The 23543-nt window shown below is 48.7% G+C and overlaps 1 protein-coding gene across 4 annotated transcripts in view; it reads left to right on the forward strand.

The window, feature by feature from the left end:
• MYO5B (myosin VB) overlaps nucleotides 1-23543 on the forward strand; it is a 339234-nt gene that overhangs the window by 120913 nt on the left and 194778 nt on the right. For all 4 annotated transcript variants that reach the window (XM_032310014.1, XM_032310013.1, XM_032310011.1 and 1 more), the window contains exon 2: nucleotides 22416-22526. In XM_032310014.1, coding sequence (XP_032165905.1) covers nucleotides 22416-22526 — 111 coding nt within the window. The remainder of the gene's footprint in view (nucleotides 1-22415; nucleotides 22527-23543) is intronic.

Here is a 23543-nt window from a genome sequence, read left to right on the forward strand (position 1 = left end):
TTCTGTCCATTTCTTTACTGGACTATTTGTTTTTTAGGGTTTTGCATTCCTTTAAATCCATCTTTTTAGGTACAATTGAGAATTCTGATTAAACAGATTTTTGTAAATTGTTGAACCTTTAACATGCAGATGAACATTATGAATCTATTTTAAATAAGTGGGGCATGCTGGGGCGCCTGGGTGGCTCAGTGGGTTAAAGCCTCTGCCTTCGGCTCAGGTCCTGATCCCAGGGTCCTGGGATCGAGCCCCATGTCGGGCTCTCTGCTCACCAGAGAGCCTGCTTCCCTTCCTCTCTCTCTGCCTGCCTCTCTGCCTGCTTGTGATCTCTGTCTGCCAAATAAATAAATAAATAATCTTAAAAAAAAATAAAAAATAAAAAAAAAAAATAAGTGGGGCATGCAATATTCCTGGCGTGTTTGACCATTGAAACTTTTACTTCATATTCTTGATTACCTGTTAGCACCTCACAGTTTGCATGAGGTAAGGGGCTGGATCCAGGACCACTTCGAGTTTATAGGTTCATTTCTCTTGGAAAATAGTTCCCTAGTTGTAGTTAGGCATGCAGTAAAGTAACAAACCTCTCTGGTTTCTAGAACCCTACTTTTTGTGGGGGGTAAAGATTTTATTTATTTGACAGAGATCACAAGTAGGCGGAGAGGCAGGCGAGGATGGGGGAAGCAGGCTCCCTGCTGAGCAGAGAGCCCGATGTGCTGTGTGGGGCTCCATCCCAGGACCCTAAGATCATGACCTGAGCCAAAGGCAGAGGCTTAACCCACTGAGCCACCCAGGAGCCCCTAGAACCCTAGTTATGCTTTGAGCTATAACCTTACCCACAGAAGAATGGGTAAGAAGAAGTTATAAACCTTACCCATAGAAGAATGGTCCCCAGAGTGCATTTCATAATGAGTAAAAACCATAAAAAACTCAGAACAAATGGATGACAAGAGTGGCAGTCACTAGTGTAGAGTGGTAGTTTCAACTTGGCCAAGATAAACTAACTGTAACAAATGAGATCCTACTGCCATTGACTGTCTCCATTTTTTTTCTTTAAAAGACACTTCATTAGGGATATAATCTCTACATAGAGTAGCCCCTCACATATAAAGACAGTTGGCATCCTTATAGGCATAGGAATGGAGTATTTTAAGAATGCTTCTAATGAATAAGAATGACCAAAATATTATTTTGTGGTATTATCTTGTATTATTATTATTTTTTTTAACGTGAGTTTTCTCCATTGGGCTGCTTTATTTTGCAGTGTACTACAAAGTGAGACATTAATGTCCCGACTGGTTCTATCACAGTTATTGCCAAGCTACTTATTTAATTGGGAATATTCTGGATGAACTTTGAAAATCAAATCCGAGTAGCTTCTGACTGCTTATCGGATTGTTCTTGGAGGATTTGGCAGGGACAATGGCGCAGATGTTGGGCTGTGGAGTACTGTGGTTCAAGCTAGCCAGACACTCCTGCTCACGCCAGTTGGTAGGAAAAGAGTACCACACTGCGTGAGCGCCATATCATGGCCAACTTTTGGAAATGTTTTATCTGGACCACCTATCGAATCCCACTTTATTTACTTCGAGGAACATGAGTAGCTTATGGCTGTGTTGTATGGGGATAGGAAGGGTAGAGCAGGTGTCTGGTGTGTCCAGACAAGGTCAGAGTTTTGAGAAGCTTGGGAGCCTTGACTGCACGTGTGTGTGCCTGATACTTTCCTTTTCCCCGTGGGTGGTTTACAAAATTGGCCGTGTAGACAGACATGCATTAGAACTGAATGTATCCTGGGTTGGGTCATTGCCTACCCTTGATTTTTTTCTTCCTCTCCTTAGTGCTTGTTTGCTTACTGCAGAGGCTGTTCACACCCAAGTAAAGGGGTGGCTGAGGTAGCTCACTGTAGTCTTGACCCATGGTTTTCACTTCTGAAGAGAATGGGGGAGGGTACCTCTGGTTAGTATGCTGTTGCTTGGAGTTAATGTCATTTTCCCTGCTTTTACTCCTCTTCCCTTTTTCCCCTCCTTCTACTCCCTTCCCTCCTTCCTCTTCTTGCCTCCATTGTTCTGAGGCAGGTCCTACTCTGCGGTACTTAGAGCCCCTCACTGTCCAGGGGTCGGAAGGGAACGTGGTATGATACCCACTGCTGCCGCCGTAAGGGCACAAGCTCGTAACTGGCCTCACTTTCCATTCACTTCCCACAGCTCAAGGAAGGACCCTAGCAGTGAGTCTTAGCATCTTAGCAGAAATGAGCTCTGCTGCTGGCTAAGGGCTGCTGTTTGGCACATCTTTGGCAATTAAAGAAAAGAAACATCCTGTCAAACCTGCCTCCTGCTGCCGTCCCCGCTGTGGCTGCACTTGGGACTGGTTTTCAAACGCGATCATCCAGGAGAGGGCAGTGGGGGGTTATCAGGGTTGAGGCACTCTTGGATGCGGATTGCAGTGAACATTCAGACGTGCTGAACCGAAGTCCAGTCCTGATGATTCTGCAGTGTGGCATGCCCTGGCCTGGTGTGCATTTCCTGGTAGAGCCACACAGTGGCGCGGATATTTATCTTTGGAAACATGTAGTAGTGGCAGGAAGGAGTGTGGAGAGCTGGAAGACTTTGCCTTGGGTTTCTGGCCCCATGCTCATGTTATGGATAAAAGCTTGTCACTCCTATAGCCAAATTGAGTGTAACAGCTTGTTTACAGTGGACTCGGTCTTCCCTGCCCTGTGGTCATCTCCTTTTTGGTGCCACTTTTCTGAATCCAAAAGACTAGAGCTTTTGGTCTGTCTTGTGGGGAATGCAGTGTAGTGTGGTTGGAAAGGCAGGACCTCAGACATCCCAGGATCTCTGCCCTTGCTGCATGCCTTCTACGGGCTGTAGCCCCCACGTTTATAGAACTGGGGAACGTAGTGCTTCATGGGAAGGGTTAAGAGGATTAAATGACCATGAATAGAAAATACTTGGTGTGATGACTATGGTGCTCAGAAGTTCCCTTAGAAAAATCGGAAGAAGGGAAATGTAGACTAATCCATGCTGTAAAGTTAATGGTGCTCCTGTGTGGCAGCCTCCCTCCCCATTCCTCCTCTCCACTATCCGGTAGGTGCTTAAAACTGGGCTTCCTCAGTGTCTGGGCATGCACCTGAGATCTCATTCTCCATCCTGCCTCCTCCCTGTGAAGCCTCCCCAGACCCATGGAATCCAGAGGCGTCTGGCTCTTCTGAACCTTAGCACTGTGGCAGAAACCGCTGGAATGTGGCTGCTTCCTGCACAGGTGAAGCATTGTTTCAGCTTTGGTCCCTCTGCAAATATTTGACCACCTGTCAAATACCAGGCCCTGGGGATGTAACAAGGAACCAAACAGGTCTCTAACCTACTAGAACTTCTATTTATGAACTGGAAGCAGGCAAGAGGTGAACACAATCATTTCAGATAAACACAAAGAAGAAAATACCATCAGGGGTATGGTAGAAAGTGATAGGAAAGAGCCAATCGGAAGTTAGGGAAGGTTCTTCAGGAAGGGCCTCTTTAAGCTGGGATGGATGACCAGGCAGAGCCACGGAGGAAGGGGAAGCATTGCAAATTCAAAAGTCCCAGGAAAGAGAGGAGGCGTGTATGGCTGGAGTGCTGTGTGTTGGGCAATGCGGCGCGGATGGTGGGGAGGAAACAGGCAGAGTTTGACAGCTTTAATGAGGGGTTTGTGTTTTAGTCTTGATGCAGTGGACGCTTTTAAGGAGGGAAGTGACATGATCTGTATTTTGCTGTTGAGAGAATGATTATTAGAAGTTGAATGTAGAAGGAGAGACCAGGTAAAGGTTTAGGAAGAGCCCAGGAGAGAAGGGAAAGTAGTACGGTGAGTGGGGACGTGCCTGACCCACACTCCCTTCTGGAGGTAGGGCTGTGGGTCGTGCTGCTGGGTTGGGTGTGGATCTGATGGAAGAAAAGGAAGCCAGGACAACCACAAGGCTTTCGGCCTGAGCAGTCCAGTAGATTTTGAGGTGGTGTTTTTGGAGATGGAAAGGACTTAGGGAAGAAACAGGGGTAGGATAGGATTCCAGAGTTCTGTTACGCCTTTTCAACTTTTAATACACATTCGGTGTCAAAGACCTGAAGTCGGAGCTATGGGTCTAGGTCTCAGTGGAAAGGTCAGAACTGTTCTGCATATGGGAGTTCATCCCGTGATCCCACTGGGGTGTGTGTATGCTTTACATGTGGCGGTGGGCAGAGAGCTACATGAGAAGCCGGGGCCGCTCTGTCACTTATGGCTGGATGGAGAGAGCTGGGGAAAGGAAGACGAGCAGGACTGCCGTCAAGCAAGCCAAGATGTCTCGGAAAGCTGGCGTGTGCCCGCACATCTGTGTAGAGGAAGATTCTTCCTTCTAAGCTCGCGTTGGTTGGATTTCGGTTGCTCAGCCTCCAGAGATCTTCGGCTTATCTTGCCAGTTCCATCTGGGTACAGAGTATTGTGAAGTGATTAAATTGATATAAATTATTCACTGGCCTGTCTTGTGTCTTAATGTTTTTATTCTGCCATCTGGGCACCCTGTGCAGGATGCCGGGCTTCAGCCCTAAGTGCCAGGAATAGCAATGATAACAATTAGCCTTCGCACAATGCCCGGAGGCTGCACTTGGCCTCTCTCGTACGCTCCCCGCTCAGCTACTCGGACTTGCTGGCCTTCTCCTGGCGAAAGGACTAGGTGAGAACCCCCTTCGCTAGGAATTGTGTCCTCTGCTGGGATGCGACTCCAGCCTGTCTTTTTGCACTTCCCTCTCCCCACAAAAACCCTTGCGCCCCTGGCTTTCCTGCCTGGAATAGCTGCCCTGGTTTCACACCCGTGTCTGGTCACAAGGGCCAGGTTCTCTGTGGGATTCATTCCTCCTGGACTGCAAGCTGCGGCGAGCTCGAGCTCACATTTCAGCATCTCCCAAGGCAGGGAGTGCTCTGCAGACTGAGTCCCGTGCTCATCTCTGGGAACTCCGCTCCTGCCTCTTTCTTTTAATTGGTGACGAATGTTTATTTTTCTTTTTTTCTTAACTGTGCTGTTAGCTTTCGAAGGGCAAATCTGTCTTAGAAGACTTGCATCCCACCATGGTGCCTGGCAGTGTCCTCTGGGCTCCTGGCGAGGGGTTTACGGTCTGGGTGGAGTTACTGTCCTTTGATGCCCTTGGGAGGTAAGACAGGCAGTTCCCACAAACAAGGAAGCTGAGGAAAGAAGTGAGGATGTGGTTTGTCCCGAGTCACATAGCGGTTGTGGACAAGGCTGGGACCAACATTCAGACCACCAGCCCCCCGGTTTCCAACTTTCCCTCAGACTAGAGTTACTGAACACAGAAACCATTCGCTGTTGGCTATTTTCTCCTACCTTTGTACCTGCAAAGATGCATGATAGACTTTGGATGGGATCCTCACAGGTTACAGGCAGATACTAGAATACTCTTTTACCCTTTTTTGTTGTTGTTTTGTTTTATTGGTTTCTGGTTCTGTAAGCTACAAATGTATTCTGGCTAATTTTTGCCTAGGCAGTTGCCTCCTCCCTTCCTTCATGGCAAGGAGTTCCCACAAGGCTCTGAGATCAGTGTTTTCTGGAGGCCACAGAGAGGTGTTCCTGCAGAATTAACATGGCCTGGTCATGCCAAGGAAACCTCAGTGTTGACTAGGTCCTTCTATTTGCCTTTAGCCTAAGTCTTGTAGAAGTTGCTTGTTCCTAGTGATGGAAAATGGATGGCCTGTGTGACACAGAACATTCTGGAAGACAGCTGCTGAGCTCCCCCTTGTTGACAGGACAGGACTTGGTGGAAAGTCTTGGTGGATACTCCCTTATGATTGCTACCCCTATGCTAAGGATCTTGCCCTGGTCCTTCTTCCTTTTAGCTTTAGAGAAGCACAAAACACCGCATTTAACACACCTGTGCCATCCAAGTTTGAGTTTTTAGGATCCAGAAGTCCAAAAGAACCAGGAGTTCTGGCCAATAAGATGAGCTCTGGGTGTGCTAACTCCATAGAAATGCAGCATCGTCAGACCTCTGTGCAGGAGTTCAAAGACAAAGCTGCTCGTCCTCTTGCCCAGATGTTCCCAAGCTGGTGACAGCCCTGTGCTGGTGAGCTATCTAGATGGTACTATATTTAGCAGCTCTGGCGGGGGAGAGGCTGTAGTTGTGCGCTGGGAGAAGCAAGAATCTACAGTGTTGGAGTCTGCCCGTGCCCGTTCACCCGCTAAACCAACACACCCCAAAACACTTGGCAGGCCCTATTCTACATGCATGGGACCTAAAGACCGGTATTTTATTCCTACCCTAGGGATTCCTTTTATACAAGGGAACATAGTGCAATCGAAAGGTATTCTAGTGAAAATGGGGGAGGGGGGCCGCTCGGGCCAGCGGAAATAGGAAAGCTCAAGCAAAAAAGCGGTATTTCAGCTGGACCTTAGCAGGTGACTGGCAGTGGGGCAGTGGGAAGAAGGAGGAAGATGTTTGAGGCAGAGGAAGAAACATGTGCATGGGCAACAGACAGGAAAGCTCCTGAGGTATTTTGGAAAAATAGGAGGAATGGAAGGGGCCGGGGATGTGGCCAGAAAAGTTACCTGGGCCTAACTGTGAAGTCTTGTATGAACTTTATCTTGGAACAGCATGGATGTTTTTAAGCAGGGGAATGACTTCATGAGGGATGAGGCTTTGTTTTCTGTTCTTGGCTGTCGTTGTGTTTTGGATGATAACTCTAGAACAACGTTCTTCAACCCTGACGCTATTGATACTTGGAGCTCGATAATCTGTCATGGGGGCTCTTCTGTGTGTGGTATAACGTGCGGCAGCATCATTGACCTCTCCTTATTGGAAGCCCATAGCGCGCCTCCCCGCCACCATCCCCACCCAGCTGGGACACCAAAAAGGTATCAAGACATTGTCACATGTCCCCTGGGGACTAGTTTGTCCATTCTCCCTGCTCTGCTGCCACCCACCCTCCCAGTGAGAGCTGCTCCAGAAGTGAGCAGTCTGGAAAAAATCAGTCAGTAAGAAGAAACTGGAGAGAAGTCCAATTCAGAACTGCTTGTCATACTTGACACAAAGGAAGTCCTGAACTAAGACAGCAGAGCAGGAATCGAGAAGAGATTCTAATTCCAAGGGAAGGGCCAGCTGTCTCCAACATGTTCCAGGCACCTGAATAAATGTGGCCGAGTCTGTGTTGGTGACTGACTGCAACCCTTGGGTGAGGAGGCTATGAATATTGGATAGGGCTTGGAGGGATGGAAGGAGCACTAGACAGAGAGTAAGTTCTGTTTCTGGGTCCATTCTTTTTGGGGGGCCTGAGTTGGCCAAGTCCCTTAACTTGGCCGGATCTCCGGACCCTTCACATATGCAGTGTGTCTATAAGGATAGCTGTCTTAAACAAAACACTTGTCTTTTAAAGTGTTCTTGGACCCAATTCCAGCCTTCCACACAACAGTAAGCAATGCTCAGACACCATGAGGGTGTCTAAGAACTCAGAGTTAGCGACGAATCTCACTGATCATGGGCTCAGTCATACGATACTCAGGGTGCCAGCTGCAAGGCCCGGGCTGTTACCCGTGCTTCTGCCTGCCTGTGGCAGACAGGGGGTTCCGGTGGCCGCCTCCTCAGGTTCCACTGACTTGCTGCAGTGGTTCACAGAACTTGAAGAAACATCAGGGACACTGAGTTTATCAGAGGGTATGACGAAATACACGAATCAACAGCCAGATAAAGAGAAACATAGGGCAGGATCCCAAACAAAAGAGCTTCTGTCCTAGAGGAGCTTGGGTCCTGGCTTGGTGCCATGTACGGGAGCATTAGGGTTCTGCAAGCAGGCAAGCTTGCCAACAAAAAGCCAAAAAGCTGTTCTCTGAGATTTTTATGGAGGCTTCTGAGTTACTGGCCATTGGCTAATTCAACTTCCAGCCCCTCTCCCCTCCCTGATGTTAGGGCTGGGGCTGAAAGTTTAAACCTTCTAATCCCATGGTGGGTCTTCCTGGCCACAAGGCCCCATCCTTAGGTGGTGTGCACAGACCACCTCACTAAACATAAGAGACACCTTTGTCCTCTTATTACTTAAATTTCAAGGGTTTTAGGAGCTATAAGCCAGGAACTGTGGACAAAGACCAAATATATGAGAAATCTATTCTTTCCGTCCCACGGAATTCTAGGGTTGCAGGTTGCGGGTTGAAAACGGTTGTAAGCTTCCTAAATGAATCGTGCTTTTTGGCTGTGCAGCACTTAGGAGTGAGGGCAGGGGGACGAGCATATACAAGACATGAATGGAGAAGGAAGACTGGGCGCCGTGCGCCGCCTCCAGCTGCGGGCCTGCGGATGATGAGGCCGGACAGCGCTCCGCTCATGAAGCCCTTGAACGTGGGGATGGGACGTTGGGACTTGGCAGGGAGAGATCTGCTGGTGTTGTGATGCTTCACGTCTCCGCCGTAAGGGGTGGGTCTCTGTCACAACACGATGCTGCTCTCCGTCCTTCTGTCAGCAGTAAAAACAGACTCTAGAGCTCAGCGTTAACCAAAATATGAAGGTGCCGTGTTAAACACAAGCAGATGGTGGATCCAGCAGGAGAGGGAATGGCCAAGAAGTGGGCTATTTTAAACATCCGATTATTTTCCCCCGGAGAACATTCTTCTTTCATCCGTTTCCCGGGATACTTTTTTTTTTTGACTCTAGAGAGCCTTGGGTGAGGCACTGATTTTTTGTGGGGAGGGGGTCTTGTTTCCCTCACCTAAAGGGGAAAGCCTGGGGTCAGAGGGGAGGCCTTTCTGATGCGCCACCAACCAGTCTCTTTCTATGGATGTGTTACGGATCAGTGCAAAAAGATCCGTGCCACAGGGTAGCTCTCTTGGGAAGCAAGGAGGTGGTTGAATGATGGACGCAGGCACCGTACTGGAACTTCCTTTAGTCCAGCCTGCTCACTGGGAAAACCGAGGCCCAGGGAATTTGAGTGATTTGTCCAGGAAAGTTCTCTTCGGGTGCCAAGGGAGGTCTGCACCCCCTTGATAACCTGCCTTCCAGACCAACACATATTCCACACCAAGACGTGGTTGCCTTTGGCTGAGTATTTCCAGCTCCACGTTTTTCAGTCATCTTGAAAAGAATAAATATGCCTCAACCTGTGTCCAGAGCTGGGCACAGCTTTTCTTTCCTTCTGTGCACTTTGATTGTTGAAGTGGTAACTGCTTGGATCACTTACCTTTGTTGGAGGTGTTGTGGTCATTCTGTTGTGGTGTTTCCCCAGGCTCTTGTCTGTGCTGTGCTGGACCCAGGGAAGTGATAAGGGTCGTAGACCTGGGTGTATCCCTGTGTTAACACCTAAGTGGACATGGGTAGAATAAACGTGATTCAGGCTTCGCCCAGAACCTGAATGACTGAACATTTTGTAGGTGTACCTGGGATATGCACCTGTTAAAGATGCATGCATCCTCCACTCACCAACCAATGCATTTGCTCAAAGCCTACCAGTTATCTAATGTGTAAGGCATTTGCCTAAGGGTGGGAATTTGTTGAGGAATTGCAGTTAATCGTCCTCATTTCAGAGCAACTCCGAATCTGAAATCTTTCCAGATCAAAGGCATTGTGTACATGAGATTTGTAGAACATGCTTGGATACTTGGTAAGGAAAAGCCCAAGACTGGATGGTTATTGATCACTCAGACCCTGAAAGATCGCCTTCCAGAGCAGCAGGACTTATGGGGACGGTGTGTTCGCGCTGCTCGGGTGAACTGAAGGGGCAGCAGAGACTCCCACCAGCCTGTCCGGAATGAGGTCCAGCAATGCGTTAGGTAACCTGCTACTTTGAACAGGAAGCACCGTTGATCCCCTCATTTCGTTCTTCCTCCTCAAATGGTTTTCTGTGCTGCCTGCTCGGGGGTGGGGGAGGGCAGTTTTAGATGGAGAAGATGAACCTACATTCTCTCCTTTTAGCTCTTCCCATGGAGATGAACCACCCTCCTCCCCGACCCCATAATCTTTTGGAGGGTTTCTCACCAATCTCGTCTATCCTTCTTCCTTTTTCTGAACCTCTTGAGTCTTTGCTGGGTGGCCACACAGAGTTTCAGGTCAGCTCTTCTTCCAAGCTGCACTCCCACTTTTCAGCTGGACCTGAAGTGACATTTCAGCATGATACCACATCTAAATCGGTCTCTAAAACACAATCACTTGGCATAGAGGACGTGAGCTAGCTATGATCGTCCTAGACCATCTGTGGCCATCTGACAGCAGATTTGGTTGGAGCGTTCTATCCAGCGTTACTATTGAAAAAATGGTGCAGTTCCAAGTAGGCAGGATGCATTATTGCTGACGGCCACCCCACGATTCCTCTCCGCCCCGGGATGGAAATCAGGGACATCACTTCGAGGTCCTTGGTTAATGGTGATTTTAGGCAGCAGACACCCATCTACCTTCTTGACTCGGAAGTCAGAGTCCATTTCATGGCTGCTACTCAGCCAGAGTGTGTGTGTTGGTTGGAACATTTCCCCCTAACCCCAAGGTCCCAGCAGTAAAGATGCTATTGTGCCTATTTGCTGATGGATGTAGACAAAATGTTCCAGAGTCAAACTTCTCTGCTCTCTAAAACCATAAATAAACTCCATATTGGAAAAATATAGAAGAGCGTTGGAAGAGCTGGATAAGGATGAACTATACGAGTTAAGAGGACCCAGAAACCCTATGAGGAGCACTGAAGTATGGTGGAAATGGGGTATCAGTGGTCTGGAATGGCAAAGTACCGACTAAATGAGGCAGTAGGAGGAATAGTCAGGAGAAGTATTTCAAACACTGTTTTTTCAAGGGCGGGGACAGAATAAACAATGTTTATTGTGTGATTTTTAATTTTTAAAATTTTTTATTTTATTTTATTTTTATTTTTTATTATCTGATTGCGTTTGTCCCGTGAGTGCTCCCGTGAGGACAGCCAGGAAGGATGCCTGAGAGAAGGTCTCACTGTGCTGCTCTGGAAGGCTTTGTTGTCGTTTATAGTGTCAGTCCGTAAGGGTGGACCTCTTCTGAGCAGAGCTGACACACAGTTACCTGAGTTTCAGGCGTACGGCATAGTGATCTGACAAGTTTATCTGTCATGCTGTGCTCACCACAAGCGTTGCCGGCTCCTGTCCCGGGACATCGCTGTCCCTGACTGTATTCCTTCTGTGCCTTTTACTCCATGACTTACTCATTCCACAACCAGAAGCCTGTCCATCCTATTCCCTTTCACCCATTTTGCTGGACCCCCTACTCCTCTCCCCTCTGGTAACCGTCAGTTTGTTCTCTGTATTCCTGAGTCTGATTCTGCTTTTTGTTCATTTTTAAAAAGATTTTACTTATGAGTGGAATCATACGGTATTTCTCTTTCTTGGACTTATTTCACTTAGCATAACGCCCTCTTAAGTCCCTCTGTGTTGTCACAAATGGCGAGATCTCATTCTTTCCTGTGGCTGTGTGACACTCCCACGTGTGGACGCTGCATCTTCTTTATCCGTTCATTTGTTAATGGACACTGAAGTTGCTTCCACATCTTGGCTATTGCAAATAATGTTGCAATAAACCTAGGGATGCATGTATCCTTTCGAATTAGTGTCTTTGTTTTCTTTGGGTAGGTACCCAGTGGTGGAACTATTGGATCATATGGTATTTCTATTTTTAAGTTTTTGAGGAACCTCCATACTGTTTTTCCCAAGTGCTGCACCAGCTGGCATTCCCACCAACAGTGCACAAGCCTTCCATTTTCTCCACATCCTTGCCAACACTTGTTGTTTTTTCCCTATTCTAGTCATTCTGAGAAGTTTAAGGTGACCTCTCATTGTGGTTTTGATGTGCATTTCCCTAATGATTAGTGATGTTGAGCATCTTTTCATGTGTTTGTTGGCCATCTGCAGGTGTAAGTACCAATCTTTTGATTCTGCAGTTAGATCATCTCCCTCTTCATGTTTAAAACCCATGTACAGTTTTCTGTTGGGCGTGGAATAAAATGAACAACCCGTAAGGAGGCTCCCAAGAACCTCCTGCTTGTCTCCCCTGAGTCCATCCCCACTGTGGACTGCCTGGCTTTCAGCTCTCCAGTGAGCATTCCTCCTGCCTGCCCCAGACTTGTCTACAGCTAGACAAGTAGGCAGGATGTGTTATTGCTGACGGCCACCCCATGATTCCTCTCTGCCCCAGGATGGAAATCAGGGGCATGGCTTTGAGGTTCCCTCTCAGCTAACCTCTCAGCCCAGAGCCCTCCTCTCTCCCCTCTGTGCCTAGCCAACCCCTTGTTCTTATAGGTTTCATCTGGGATCATGTTTTTCAGTGAAGCCTTTCCCAATGGCCTGGATTAGGTGAGGTCCCCTGTTGTGTGCTAGGGGTGTCTGTGCTGCTAAAGAAATTACGACCATTGAAGCAGGATTGATTGCATGATGTGGTTGGGGATCCTTGAAGATAAGGGCGTGTCCCCCCCTCCCCGCCCACCTTCTGTGTCCCAGCACCTTGCCTAGTGTTCCGTAAATACTCATGGATGAATGAATGAACTAGAGGCCATTTTCCTGCTAACAGAACTTTTAGCTTATGGAGCTTAAAGTTATTTTAGCTAACATGCAGCAGTTGAATATTTGTTGAACAGTCTCAAGGCATGTTTGTATACTGGGAGGAAGGGGAGGCCGGCATGCTTTGTCCTATGAAATGAAGACTGAGAGCTGGCTTCAGTCCCAAAGGCAAGTGTGTCAGGCATTTAGTTCTAAGATGATCTCTTACATGCAAAGCAAGAACAGCTCAATGTACTCATATGTTGGGGGCCTTTCCCCAAATTTTCTCCAGAAAAGAGTGGTTGTTCCTGGACATTTTCTCAGTAGATCAGCAACTTCTGTTAGCAGGAGAGAACTTAGCTCGAAATGGCTTCAGTGCTGGCTTTAGTTGTTTACAGAGGCCATAGAGTGGAGCAGGTTTTAAATTAAGAGGGAAGCAAAAAACTTATTCCTGACTTGGTCTAGGGCTGTGACTTTCTAATAACTGTGATGGTGATTATAAATTAAGACTCGTTCTCTGGGGCAAGTACTGTGCTAGTCTTGTGCTAGCGATCAAGAGTATATATTTATACAACAAAAGAGGAAAGCAGCTCTCCAGCGATGATGTCACATAGGGAATTGAAAAGGAGTGTTTCAGAGAGCTTAGGTGGAAACGAAGATGTACTCTGGCAGACCGTCTCAAATGACTTAAATGTGTGGGGTGACTGGATTGCTTAATTCACATAGTTGGTTCTCTGTACAGGGAGAGTTCCTGTTCCAGGAGCTGTAGTCATGTTGCTGGGAGTAGGATTTTAACAAAGCTTCAGCTCCTTGGCAAGGTCTAGGCATGTATTTAACTGGGTGAAAGGTACTAGCTTTGAGCAAACCTTTCTTAGCCTCCTCAGCAACAGGTTAAGTGGGTGTGATGTTGCAGCCTTACAACCCCAACTGGCCAGCCACACCCAGGACTTTGCGATCTTTCCAAAACTTCAACAAGAACACATTACTTTATAATCATTTCTTTTCTTTTCAAGATTTTATGTATTTATTTGATAGAGACAGTGAGAGAGGGAAAATAAGCAGGGAGAGTCCAGACGGAGAAGCAGGCTTCCGCTGAGCAGGGAGCCTGATGCAGGCTCTGGATCCTAGGATCCTGAGGGATCATGACCCAAGCCGAAGGCAGATGCTTAACGACTGAGCCACCCAGGTGCCCCTTTATAACCATTTCTAAGCTTCCGGTGTAACTGCAGTTCCTGTTGAGCGCACTCCTGGATGAAATAGCTCAGCAGAGTTCCCGAATGCCAGGCACTCGCCCTCTTGGTGTCGGTTTGTCACTTGAGGACGTACAGAATTATCTATGAATATCTGTAGGGCAGGAGACAGGTGAAGTTTGCCTTCACCAGTCACACGGCGACTTGGTTCTTCATTAGCTTCAAACACAGATAGTGCGTGTAGAAGAAGACGGAATTGTGACTGATGACGTGATCAGGTTTTCGAGTCGAGTCTTTGGTCAAACGGCTGGATTTAGATGAGGTACTACAAGCATGTCAGAAAGCAGATGTCAAAAATGGGATTGTGATGGCCCGAGCCAGGTATAGATACATCTCCTGTTTTGACATTTGACTTTTATTTCATTTAAATAACAGGAAATATTAGATTTTATGGTCACTTTGCTACTCCAGAATGAAGCTCACTTCTTTGCCTTTTTTTCCTCCCATCGTCCTTTATTCCACGGATGCCAAGTGGCTTTTTTCCTATCCCAATCTCTATGCATGAAGTTGAAATTTCTTCCTGGTGTCCGGATTAGCTTGGTTCTCTCAGTGAGGAAAGAGCATGGAACAAGTTCAGCAGACATCTGGGTTGGGGCTCAGGAATTACCTGACGGCCCAGCATATACGTGGATTTTAAGTTACTTGTCAGCCCTGGACACACAGAATGTAAGTTACGGAGAGCTTCCCAGTGAAGAGCATTTGGGGGAATGGGAAGGTTATTACGGGTCCGGGAAGCCTTTCACAGGACAAACAAACAGGGAAACCAGGAAGCAGGACTTGTTGCTGGAGGAGGAGTTAAATTCAGGACAGCAATCAGAGGGGTCGGTGTGTGTTCCCGTGATGCGTTGTGTGCCCGTGCTTCTGTTGGGATTCCTTGGTTGTGTCTGTGCTCCCCCAGAGAGGGGTGTCTCCACGTCTCCTTCACGCCCTGGGCCCCATTTCCTGCTGCACTTGACGGTGACTGCTGAGCCCTTAGTCTGTCGGGTGGTACTTACTGTGTCGGGTGGCACTTACTGTGTCGGGTCCTCCTTCTCCACATTCTCACCAACCCTTTTATTTGATGTCTTTTTGGTTATAGCCATGCCGACAGGTGTCAGGTCATCTCTTTCTTGTCTGCATTTGCATTTCCCTGATGAGTGATGTTGAGCATCTTTTCAGCTGTCTGTTGGCCACCTGGATGTCTTCTTGGAAAACTACTCAGGCCCTCCGTCCATTTTTTAATCATCTCTTAAGTGTTCTGTAAGTTCTTCATATATTTTGGATGTTAACCCCTCAGATAGCTTAACTTCCTTGCTTTCCAGCCCAGGACAAAGGAAGAGAAGGTGACCAGCAGCATACTGGTGGGGATAGCCTTTATTTAGCTATTCCACCCCCCCACCCCACCCCCACTCCCAGTTCGGGAGACTGCTCATCAGCACAGGGTTTTAGGATGCAGCTTGTGTCTGGGCCCATGAATGTGATCTTCAGGCCTCTCATGTGGAGAGAATAGTGGGTAGTCCTGCTTAGATGAGCAAAAATATCTAGTCTTTGTCCTCCAGACTGCATTATGCAGAAGAAGGAAACGTGACCCACTTCCTACCGTAAGGGCAGTTAGCTAAGATGTCCCCGTGGTTTCTACAACTTGGCTGTGCTTGCCAAGTACCATGCACTGGAAACGGCTACTCTGGTGGTGCTGGGAAGAAACTGCCGGCTGAGTTTGGAAGTGTTTTTCTTTCCCATCTGTAAAAGTATTGCTTCAGAATGGACCTTTACACCAAACAGAGGACATCACTTAGGACATCTTTGCAAAGTGTTTGTGTTTTCCGAGTCCCATTTAAAGAACTGAGCTGTGAATGCCGCGGTGTGTTTGACAAGGGGTGCATGTGTTTCCGGCCTGGAGAGGTCCCTAGTCTCCTGGCTCTAGTCTTCCGCTTACCGTCCTGGCATGTTACGCTTGGGCTGCAGGCAGGGCTGGGGAAGCCGCTTGCTCTCCTAGGCTGGTGTGATCCTTTCTGCCTCGGATGACATCTGTGTTCCATGTCTCCCCTTCCTGCCTTTTAACAATTGTTTTCCTTTGGTACTCACAGCCTGTCCACTTATTTCAGTGCTGGTCACCGACTGTTTGTTGATGCTGCTCTCTCTGACTGATCATGGTCTGGTTTGGATGGGGAAATTCGGTGGCTTCTGTCTTGCCTGTAGGGTAGAAGCTGACCAACGTGATACTGGATCTCGAGTTCTAGCACATAATTCATGTCCTGAGAGATGCTATTTGCCTGCTTTGTCAGTTGTAGCAAAAGGGGCTCCTCTTGCACCCTGGAACCAGAGCCCTGATTTTTCAGTTACAGAGAGGAGATCTCAGTGCCCACCGAACCGCAGCATCATGGTAATGCCAAGGGTACGTCTGTGACCAAGGTGGACTCTGGGCCTTCTGTTCGCACCCTACCTTGGGGAGGAATGGACGGGCCATTTATGGAGTGTGCCACCAGGTCAGGCTGTAGGCTCCCCTCTTGTCCATTCCCAGGGGACAGTGCCTGGACAGTGCTTTAGGTCAAGACGATGGTGCAACCCAGTCTTCAGTCGGCCTGATGCTTACAGTACCTAGTGGCTTTGTTTGGCCTGTCATTGTAAGTGGCAGTTGGCCCTTTTTTCCATGTGTGCTTATGAGACCCTTTACCTGTGTAAAATACACACTCAGCGGGTCCTGGGCTGCTGTAATGAAGTTCATGTTTCTCCATGAAGGGGAGACAGCGAGGACTTGAGGTCACAGATCCTTTGTCTGGTCATGGCTCTGACCCTTACTGTGAACTTGGGCAAATTGTTTCATGCCCTTCAACCCTCAGTGTTCTTCTCTGTGATGGATTAGTGAAAACCCTGCTCATCTTAACTTGAGTTTTAAACTAAGATGAAATGATTAAAGTATTTGAAGTTACTTATTTTAGTCTAAGGTGTGGAGGTGACACTCTCAATTATTCAAGGAATTGAATGTTTCCAGTGTCCCTGTTCTCCTTGGTCTAGAGTCCATTTTGATTCTGAGGCTGCTTCTTGAAACAGGGATTTTTTTTCTTTTTTCTTTTTTTTAAGTCTGGCACATTGATCTGAAGCTTAAAAAAAAAAAAAAAAAAACACAGTGCTTGGGCCCCACTCAGATTTCATCTTAATTACTCAAGTGTGGGACATGGGCGTTGGTTTTGTTTTTGTTTTTGTTTTCCTTTTTTAAGATCTGCAGATAATTCTTAAATGCCAGCCAGCATTAACAATCCCTTCTCTCAGCGTTTTGAAGTGAAAGTAGGCTAGATCCAAATATTGATTTTTGGGCAAGGCATGGCTATCTGTGAACAACGATTTGCAGGACATTGAAAGGATCCCAGTAACCTGCAAAATCCTTAGGCTTTTGATTTTTCCATTTGCTGATTCTCTGCAAGATCCCATCGGATCCTGCCTCCGAGGTTACACCGTGCCCGCAGTCGTCACCGTTGTCTGATGCTTACGGTGCTCTGATGATGTGGGATTGCAAGGCATTCTGGGGGGACTCCCTGGTGAGACACATCTGACTTTTACTCATGTTGTAGAGCTGAAGAAACAGAGGCTCAGAACCTTACTCATCAGCTTACCCAGGCTAGTAAGTGGTGGTGGGAATTCTGACCCAGGCTGCCTGACTCTAGAGCCCACGGGTTCAGCCACACACTCTGCTGCATGGTGGTGAATGCAAATAGGCAAATGTTGCCCCCTTCTTGATACAACATTCACATTTTAGTGCAGGGGCTTTCTGGAGGTGATGCTTTTAGCTCAGGATCAAGGCTATTCAGGCTGGAATTTCATACTAAGCCACAGGCAGTAAAAGTCTACGGTGCCTGCCAGTCAGTTACCAGGTGAAACAACAAGCTTGCTGTCTTCCAGATGAGCTTGCACTTGGGTACAGCTACAGAACTGCCTGGTCCAGGCCCCGGGGATTGATGTGATCGGTGTGCGGCATTACGTGGCAGGGGGAAGCTAAAGCCTCCCCTGGTGGTTCTAACGTGCAGCCTGGGTTGAGCGTTCCCGCCCTGGGCAGCCACTCCCTCCAGCGGAGAACTGCCTCTGCAGGCTCTTGCAGACAGGGAGGAGAGGCCCCTGGAGGTTGGGGGCTCGAGAGTAGTTCTTGATACTGATGCGTCTCTGTTCACAAGGACCTCTGCCTTCTCCAGGTACTACACAGGGCTCTTTCCAAACGACAAATCACAAGTTCTTTGATAACCAAGTCAGACTTGGATCTCCTTAGATAGGATGGCGTTAAGCGCTGTTAAGGGGGGTGTGGGTGACAAGGTGAGTGGCTCTGTGATTGGGTTATATGGGTCAGGCTTGTCTTTCCTATAATCTCCCTCCAAGGAAAGCTGGTGTAGAGGTCAGATTTGTTAGAAGATACTCCTTGAAGGTGAGACAACGAGAGGCAACATGGAACCTTGGTTCTTGAGAGTTCCTATCTGGCCTGTAGAACTGATAGCTTTCTGTTAAGAAGAATATACTTCACTGTTTCCTCAGACATTAGGAGAACCCGTGCCAGTGGAGTGTACAGTGCTGTTCGCATCCTCTGCAAACCAAAACGATTTTTGTTGAATTGAGGTGAAAGTCACGTAACATAAAATTAGCTACTTAAAGTCAACTGCTCGGTGGCATTTAATGCATTCACAGTGCTGTGCAACCACCATCTCTGTCTAGTTACAGATCATTTTCACAATCCCAAGGAAACCTCCCTCCCAATCCTGCGAGTCTCCCCAGCTCCGATCTGCCTGCCTGCCTCCAGTCTTTGCTGGCTACTGTGGGGCTCCCCTCTCCCTGCTTAGCCTGTTTGCTTGGCTGTTTACTCTGCATCGATCATGTCCTGCCTTGTTTGGGATTACAGAGGCAGTGGATCTTCCTCGGGTGGGTAGCTCTGGGGAGGGAAGGGAAGGTGGGCTGCTGGCTAAGTCAGCATGTAAAGCAAAATTTGATCATGGTTAAAATTGCCCTTGGCAGTCCTGTCCATTGCTCATCAACTGTGCGTGCATGACATTGGGTAAACAGCTCGGCTCGGTAATTTGTAGACACTTTAAGCTGAGAATCCATGAAATAAGATAAAGATGGGGAAGCAGAAAGCTGCGGGGAGGCCAACCTGCAGATGTCCCCCATCCCATATCATCACAATGCAGGATTCACTTAGTGCTGCTCTAAGCGTGAACTGCTCTGATCTCAGCACATGTCCACCTGTGTCTTTATTGTGGGGCTGGAGAAAACAGGACAGCGTCTAGCACGGTGGGCACATAGTAGGTGCTGAAATGTTTCCTTGATTGGAATCTAGAACTTGCTTGACCAGGTGTGTAATACACAATGTCCTTTAAAACATGATGGGAGCCTTTGGCCATCTGTGTCCTCAGTTGGCATCAATTGTTGCTGCCTTCCCTTTTCTTGACTTGCCTGTCCCTGCTGAATAGCTGTTACTGTCCGTAGGAATTGGTCCCATCACTCCTTAGAGTGTATTTTTATGTGAATTGCCCACCTAACTGACATATAGTCAGGTGATTAGTCTCCATGTTTTACCTGATTACATGGTACATATCATAGTGTTTTTTACCTGGAAACCTGATGCCTCATAAATGCATTGTTTATGGATTCCTGTCTCAGAAAACATTTATTGAGCATCTGTATGCCAGGGAGACTGAGCAATAGCGTATCTGAAAGACCTGATAATAGTGGGGTGACATGGATGTGAAAGAAATGCCTGCTCGGGCGCCTGGGTGGCTCAGTGGGTTAAAGCCTCTGCCTTTGGCTCAGGTCACGATCTCAGGGTCCTGGGATCGAGCCCCGCATCTGGCTCTCTGCTCAACAGGGAGCCTGCTTTCCTCTCTCTCTGCCTGCCTCTCTGCCTACTTGTGATCTCTCTCTGTCAAATAAAATCTTAAAAAAAAAAAAAGAGAAATGCATGCAAAACCATGAAGTTAATCATAGAAGAAGGGGTTCCTGCCACTCAGAGTTAGTAAGGGCTAACTCGGGAGGGCACAGGGAAGGTCAGGGTTCAGTGAGGACAGGAGCCTGGGACTCCGACTCTGCCCACATGGACAAGTGAGGGAAGGGTGTTCTGAGCTGCTGAAATAGCGTGTACAAAGGGAAAGGCAACAAAGCTTCACTGTAATGGGCAGATAGTAAACCTTTCAGGCTTTTGGTGCCACGGGGTGTCACAATGACACAACCATCATCCGAGAGCAGGGCAGCTGTAGACTGTATGTGAGCGGAGTGTGAGCTTGTGTTCCAATAACTTCACGGACACCAAAGTTTGACTTTCCTGTCGTCTGGATATCATTCTTTCTCCCCCATAGCCATTTAAACACTTGAAGATCATACTTATGTCCTGGGTTGCACAAAAGCAAGGGGCACACTAGACTTGGCCCAGGGCTCTGGTTTGCTGAGCCGTGCACAGAGAGAAGAATGAGCACGTACTGAAGCAGCAGAAGAGCAAGTACTTGGGGAAGCCCTGATGCGGTGGGTGCAGGTGGAGGCAGGGGTTCTCTGCTCCTAACACGCTCGCAGGTAATGGTGAGCCTCTGCTCCTCAGTTGGAGCAGCAAAGAACTGCTCTGATGCTGTGCTTAGTTCTGTGGGAAAATAGAGACTGTTTCCTGCCAGTAACTGTTTTCAGTCTATTGAGAGATAAGAGACTGATTTAAGCAGATAGATGGACTCTCACGGAATAAGAAGTAAGCAGCTAGTGCCGGGCAGTGAGGTTTTCCGGTGCTGGGGCAGTTAACAGGTCAGTGAGTGGGACGTGGACTACAGGGGTCTGCCCAGAGGAGCCCCCAGGTGAGCCAGGACTAGGCCCAGGGGCTTCCAGGATGTCTAGCATCGTGACGATGTCCGCATACCATCTTTCTCTTCACTCTGTTCCTGTTGGGACTTCCCTTACTCTTTTTGTCCCTTTTCCCTGGAGCCATTCCAACCCCATTTACACAGCGTGGAGACTTTGCGTACAATTTCTTGGGTAGGCTGGGCTCCCTCGGCCTGGACGGGAGATCCCAGGAGTGAGCTCGGAGGGATGACAACTGTCGTGTCGCTGAGGAAAAGTCCCTCACCTGAGGCATGGGGACAAGATCTGAAAAGTCCTTGCAGCTGATGGAAGGTCGGTTTACAGGACAGTGGAGGAGGGGCACCCGAGGGGAGAAGCCACGTTGACAGTTCCGGTTGGCAGAGGCTCATAGCTTTCTCCGGAGGTGGCTCAGAGCGTTTCATGTCTACGCCGAAGTGCTGAGGCGCTGTGAAGCTGTCGAGAATCTTCTGGGAAGATACGATCATTACAGCAGCTCAGAGGGAGGGAGGTGATCCTGTGAACTTGGTTTTTCAGAATGCAAAAAACGATGTGGGCGGCGTAACCTGGGCTGGGATATCAGGGGTGCCGGGGGCACAAATTGGGGTGGAAATGAGCGTCGTGAGTCTGTTGCCTCACAACTTACTCCTCTTGCTGGTGAATTTGAGGCCGGTGCAGTAAGGGCCAGGGGCTTGCTTTTTAAAAGGGCAGTGACCATCTGGAGGAGAGCGTTGTGAAAAGGCAAGACCACAATAAAGCCCGCTGGCTGCTTGGGTGCAGGCTGAGGATGGGCTGCCAGCTCTGGACTTGGAGCGGCAGGTCGGTTCTATGGACCCAGACTCGTGTCCCGGCTGGCCTTCTGATCGTAAGAGCTGTTAGTCTCAGGTTTGCTGAGGATGTTCTGTGGCCGTGAAACCAGGTGTGAGCACGCGTGTGCCCACAGAGCCAGGTTCTAAGGCAAACAGGCCCCGTGCCCATGACACACCTATAAAATGCAGAAGTGTGTCGGACAGATGGAAGGCACGCTGCCGAGAGCGCTCAGAGCCCCGGCCCGCCGGCCGCATGCTGCTGGTCCGTGCCCCTGAGCTGCGGGTTCCCAGCTCTACATTACACTCGCTGTGGGAGCTCTTCTGTCCCCTCAGATTCTGAGTCGGGCTGAGGTGCAACTCAGTCTCTGTGTTGTCATGTTCTCAGGTGAGGACAGTATGCAGTCCTGGCCGACAGCCCCCAGCTAGAGCGGGAGGCCTTACTTCCCCAGGGCTGTGTTCTTCCTTGCTAGGGGTTGGCTGGCTTCCTGACCATGCAAATCCCATAGCAGCTGGGAGAGCTTGAGCAGGATTTGGGGGCGTGTTTGGGCTTAAAGAATGCACAAGTAAATTGAGGTTGCTGGCAGTTCAGGAGTATGTAAATACACTTTCAATTTGCTTACACTTTCTTTCACTTCTGCAGGAAAATGGCTTTGTCCCTGAATGCAGCATGTCAGAGCAGAGGTTCCCAAGATTTGAGGATGGTCTCTTCTGTCTCAGCTTTGGCATGTGTGGTTTTGTTCCTCATCCTCACTAGATGTTCCCTCCAACACTGCTCTTTTGTCCTACCCTTGAGACGATGGTACGCAGCTCTGGTGGACGTCACCAGACGCAGGCTTGGCGATCTTGTTGGCAGAATTATAATTACATTGATCTGTGGCATTCTCTTAGGATCTGGAAAGTGCCCTCTGTCCCCAGTCCTCTGAGTTACTCACTTGTCAGGGTGTTAGATCACCTTGTGCTTTGAAATGAGAAGGGAGGAAGATGTGTCAAGACGGCTTTATAAATTCTCCAGAGGGCCCCTCAGAGATAGCAATACCCGTGTAGACATGTGAAAGCTTTATTTCTGACTTTCTCATTTTAATCTTCCAGTACACAAGGGTCTGGATCCCTGACCCTGATGAAGTGTGGCGCTCAGCTGAATTAACCAAGGACTACAAAGAGGGAGAGAAGAGCCTCCAGCTCAGACTGGAAGATGGGACGGTAAGTGCGGGCCGTGCGGGGGCACATGGGGGTCTGCCAGCCCGGGCAGGGTGGTCTGCTGCGGGCTGAGTTTTCCCCCGCAGAGGAGAGCTGCTTGAGCCCCTGGCATCTTTTTGTTCCTGCTGTCGATCACGTATGTGAAAGTGGTAAAGCATAAGAAATCCACGCCCACAGGTGTTGGCCACTGAGAGATCTCTCGTGACCACAGCAAGGATCTTCTTGGAAGGGAAGGGAGAGTTCCCTTTGTGGGGCTGAGGCATCAGTGGGAGGAGAGGCAGGAGGTGCCAGGGGAGACAGCGCGTGGGAGAGTGGTTGGAGCCCTGGCTCTGGACCTAGCCTGTGTGGGGATTGGGACCCCCAGCCATTGCTAGCTCTGTGCCCTTGGGCAAGTTAGTGTCCTTCTGTACCAGTTACTTCATCTGTTCCGCTTGAGTGATGGTTTGTCTGGGGGTCTTTTGAGGAAAAAAAGGAGTTGCTATGTGACATGTGCTTAGAACAGTGCCCAGCATGTGAGCCCTCCCTGTGCGTGGGCTGCTGTAGTGAGATGGCTTTATAGCTGCCCTTCAAGTGGCTTCAGTCAAAGGGAAGACAAAGTAGTCAACCATGAACTCTTCCTCTGGCACCATCGGATTTTTTTTTTCCCCACGAGCTTTTGTGACTAGCCTTCCCTGTGAAGTGTGCGTTTCACAAATATTTGAATGCTCGCACTGTGTGGGGTCTTGGGGGTGTACATGGCCCCGCCATTGTGGGGGGCACAGAGGGACAGCAGAGTGCTGTGACCCATTGCATGAGGCACAGGTGGGTGGATAAGGAATAGGACAGAAAAGACAGGCTGAGGAGGGGAAGGTGCTGAGGGCGTTGCAGGGGTCGTGGAAGGGGGCCATTGAGGACTCAGGGTGGCGGAATGCGTGTGCTGAGTGTCCCAGGCAGGGGTGGATGTGTGTGACAGAGCTCTGAGGCTACACGGTGTTCCTTTTGCATGTTGAAGGAAAGGAGGCCTGTGCCCTGAGGCACCTT

Source organism: Mustela erminea, chromosome 13 (assembly GCF_009829155.1).
Source record: "Mustela erminea isolate mMusErm1 chromosome 13, mMusErm1.Pri, whole genome shotgun sequence".
In the NCBI taxonomy this organism is placed as follows: Eukaryota; Metazoa; Chordata; class Mammalia; order Carnivora; family Mustelidae; genus Mustela; species Mustela erminea.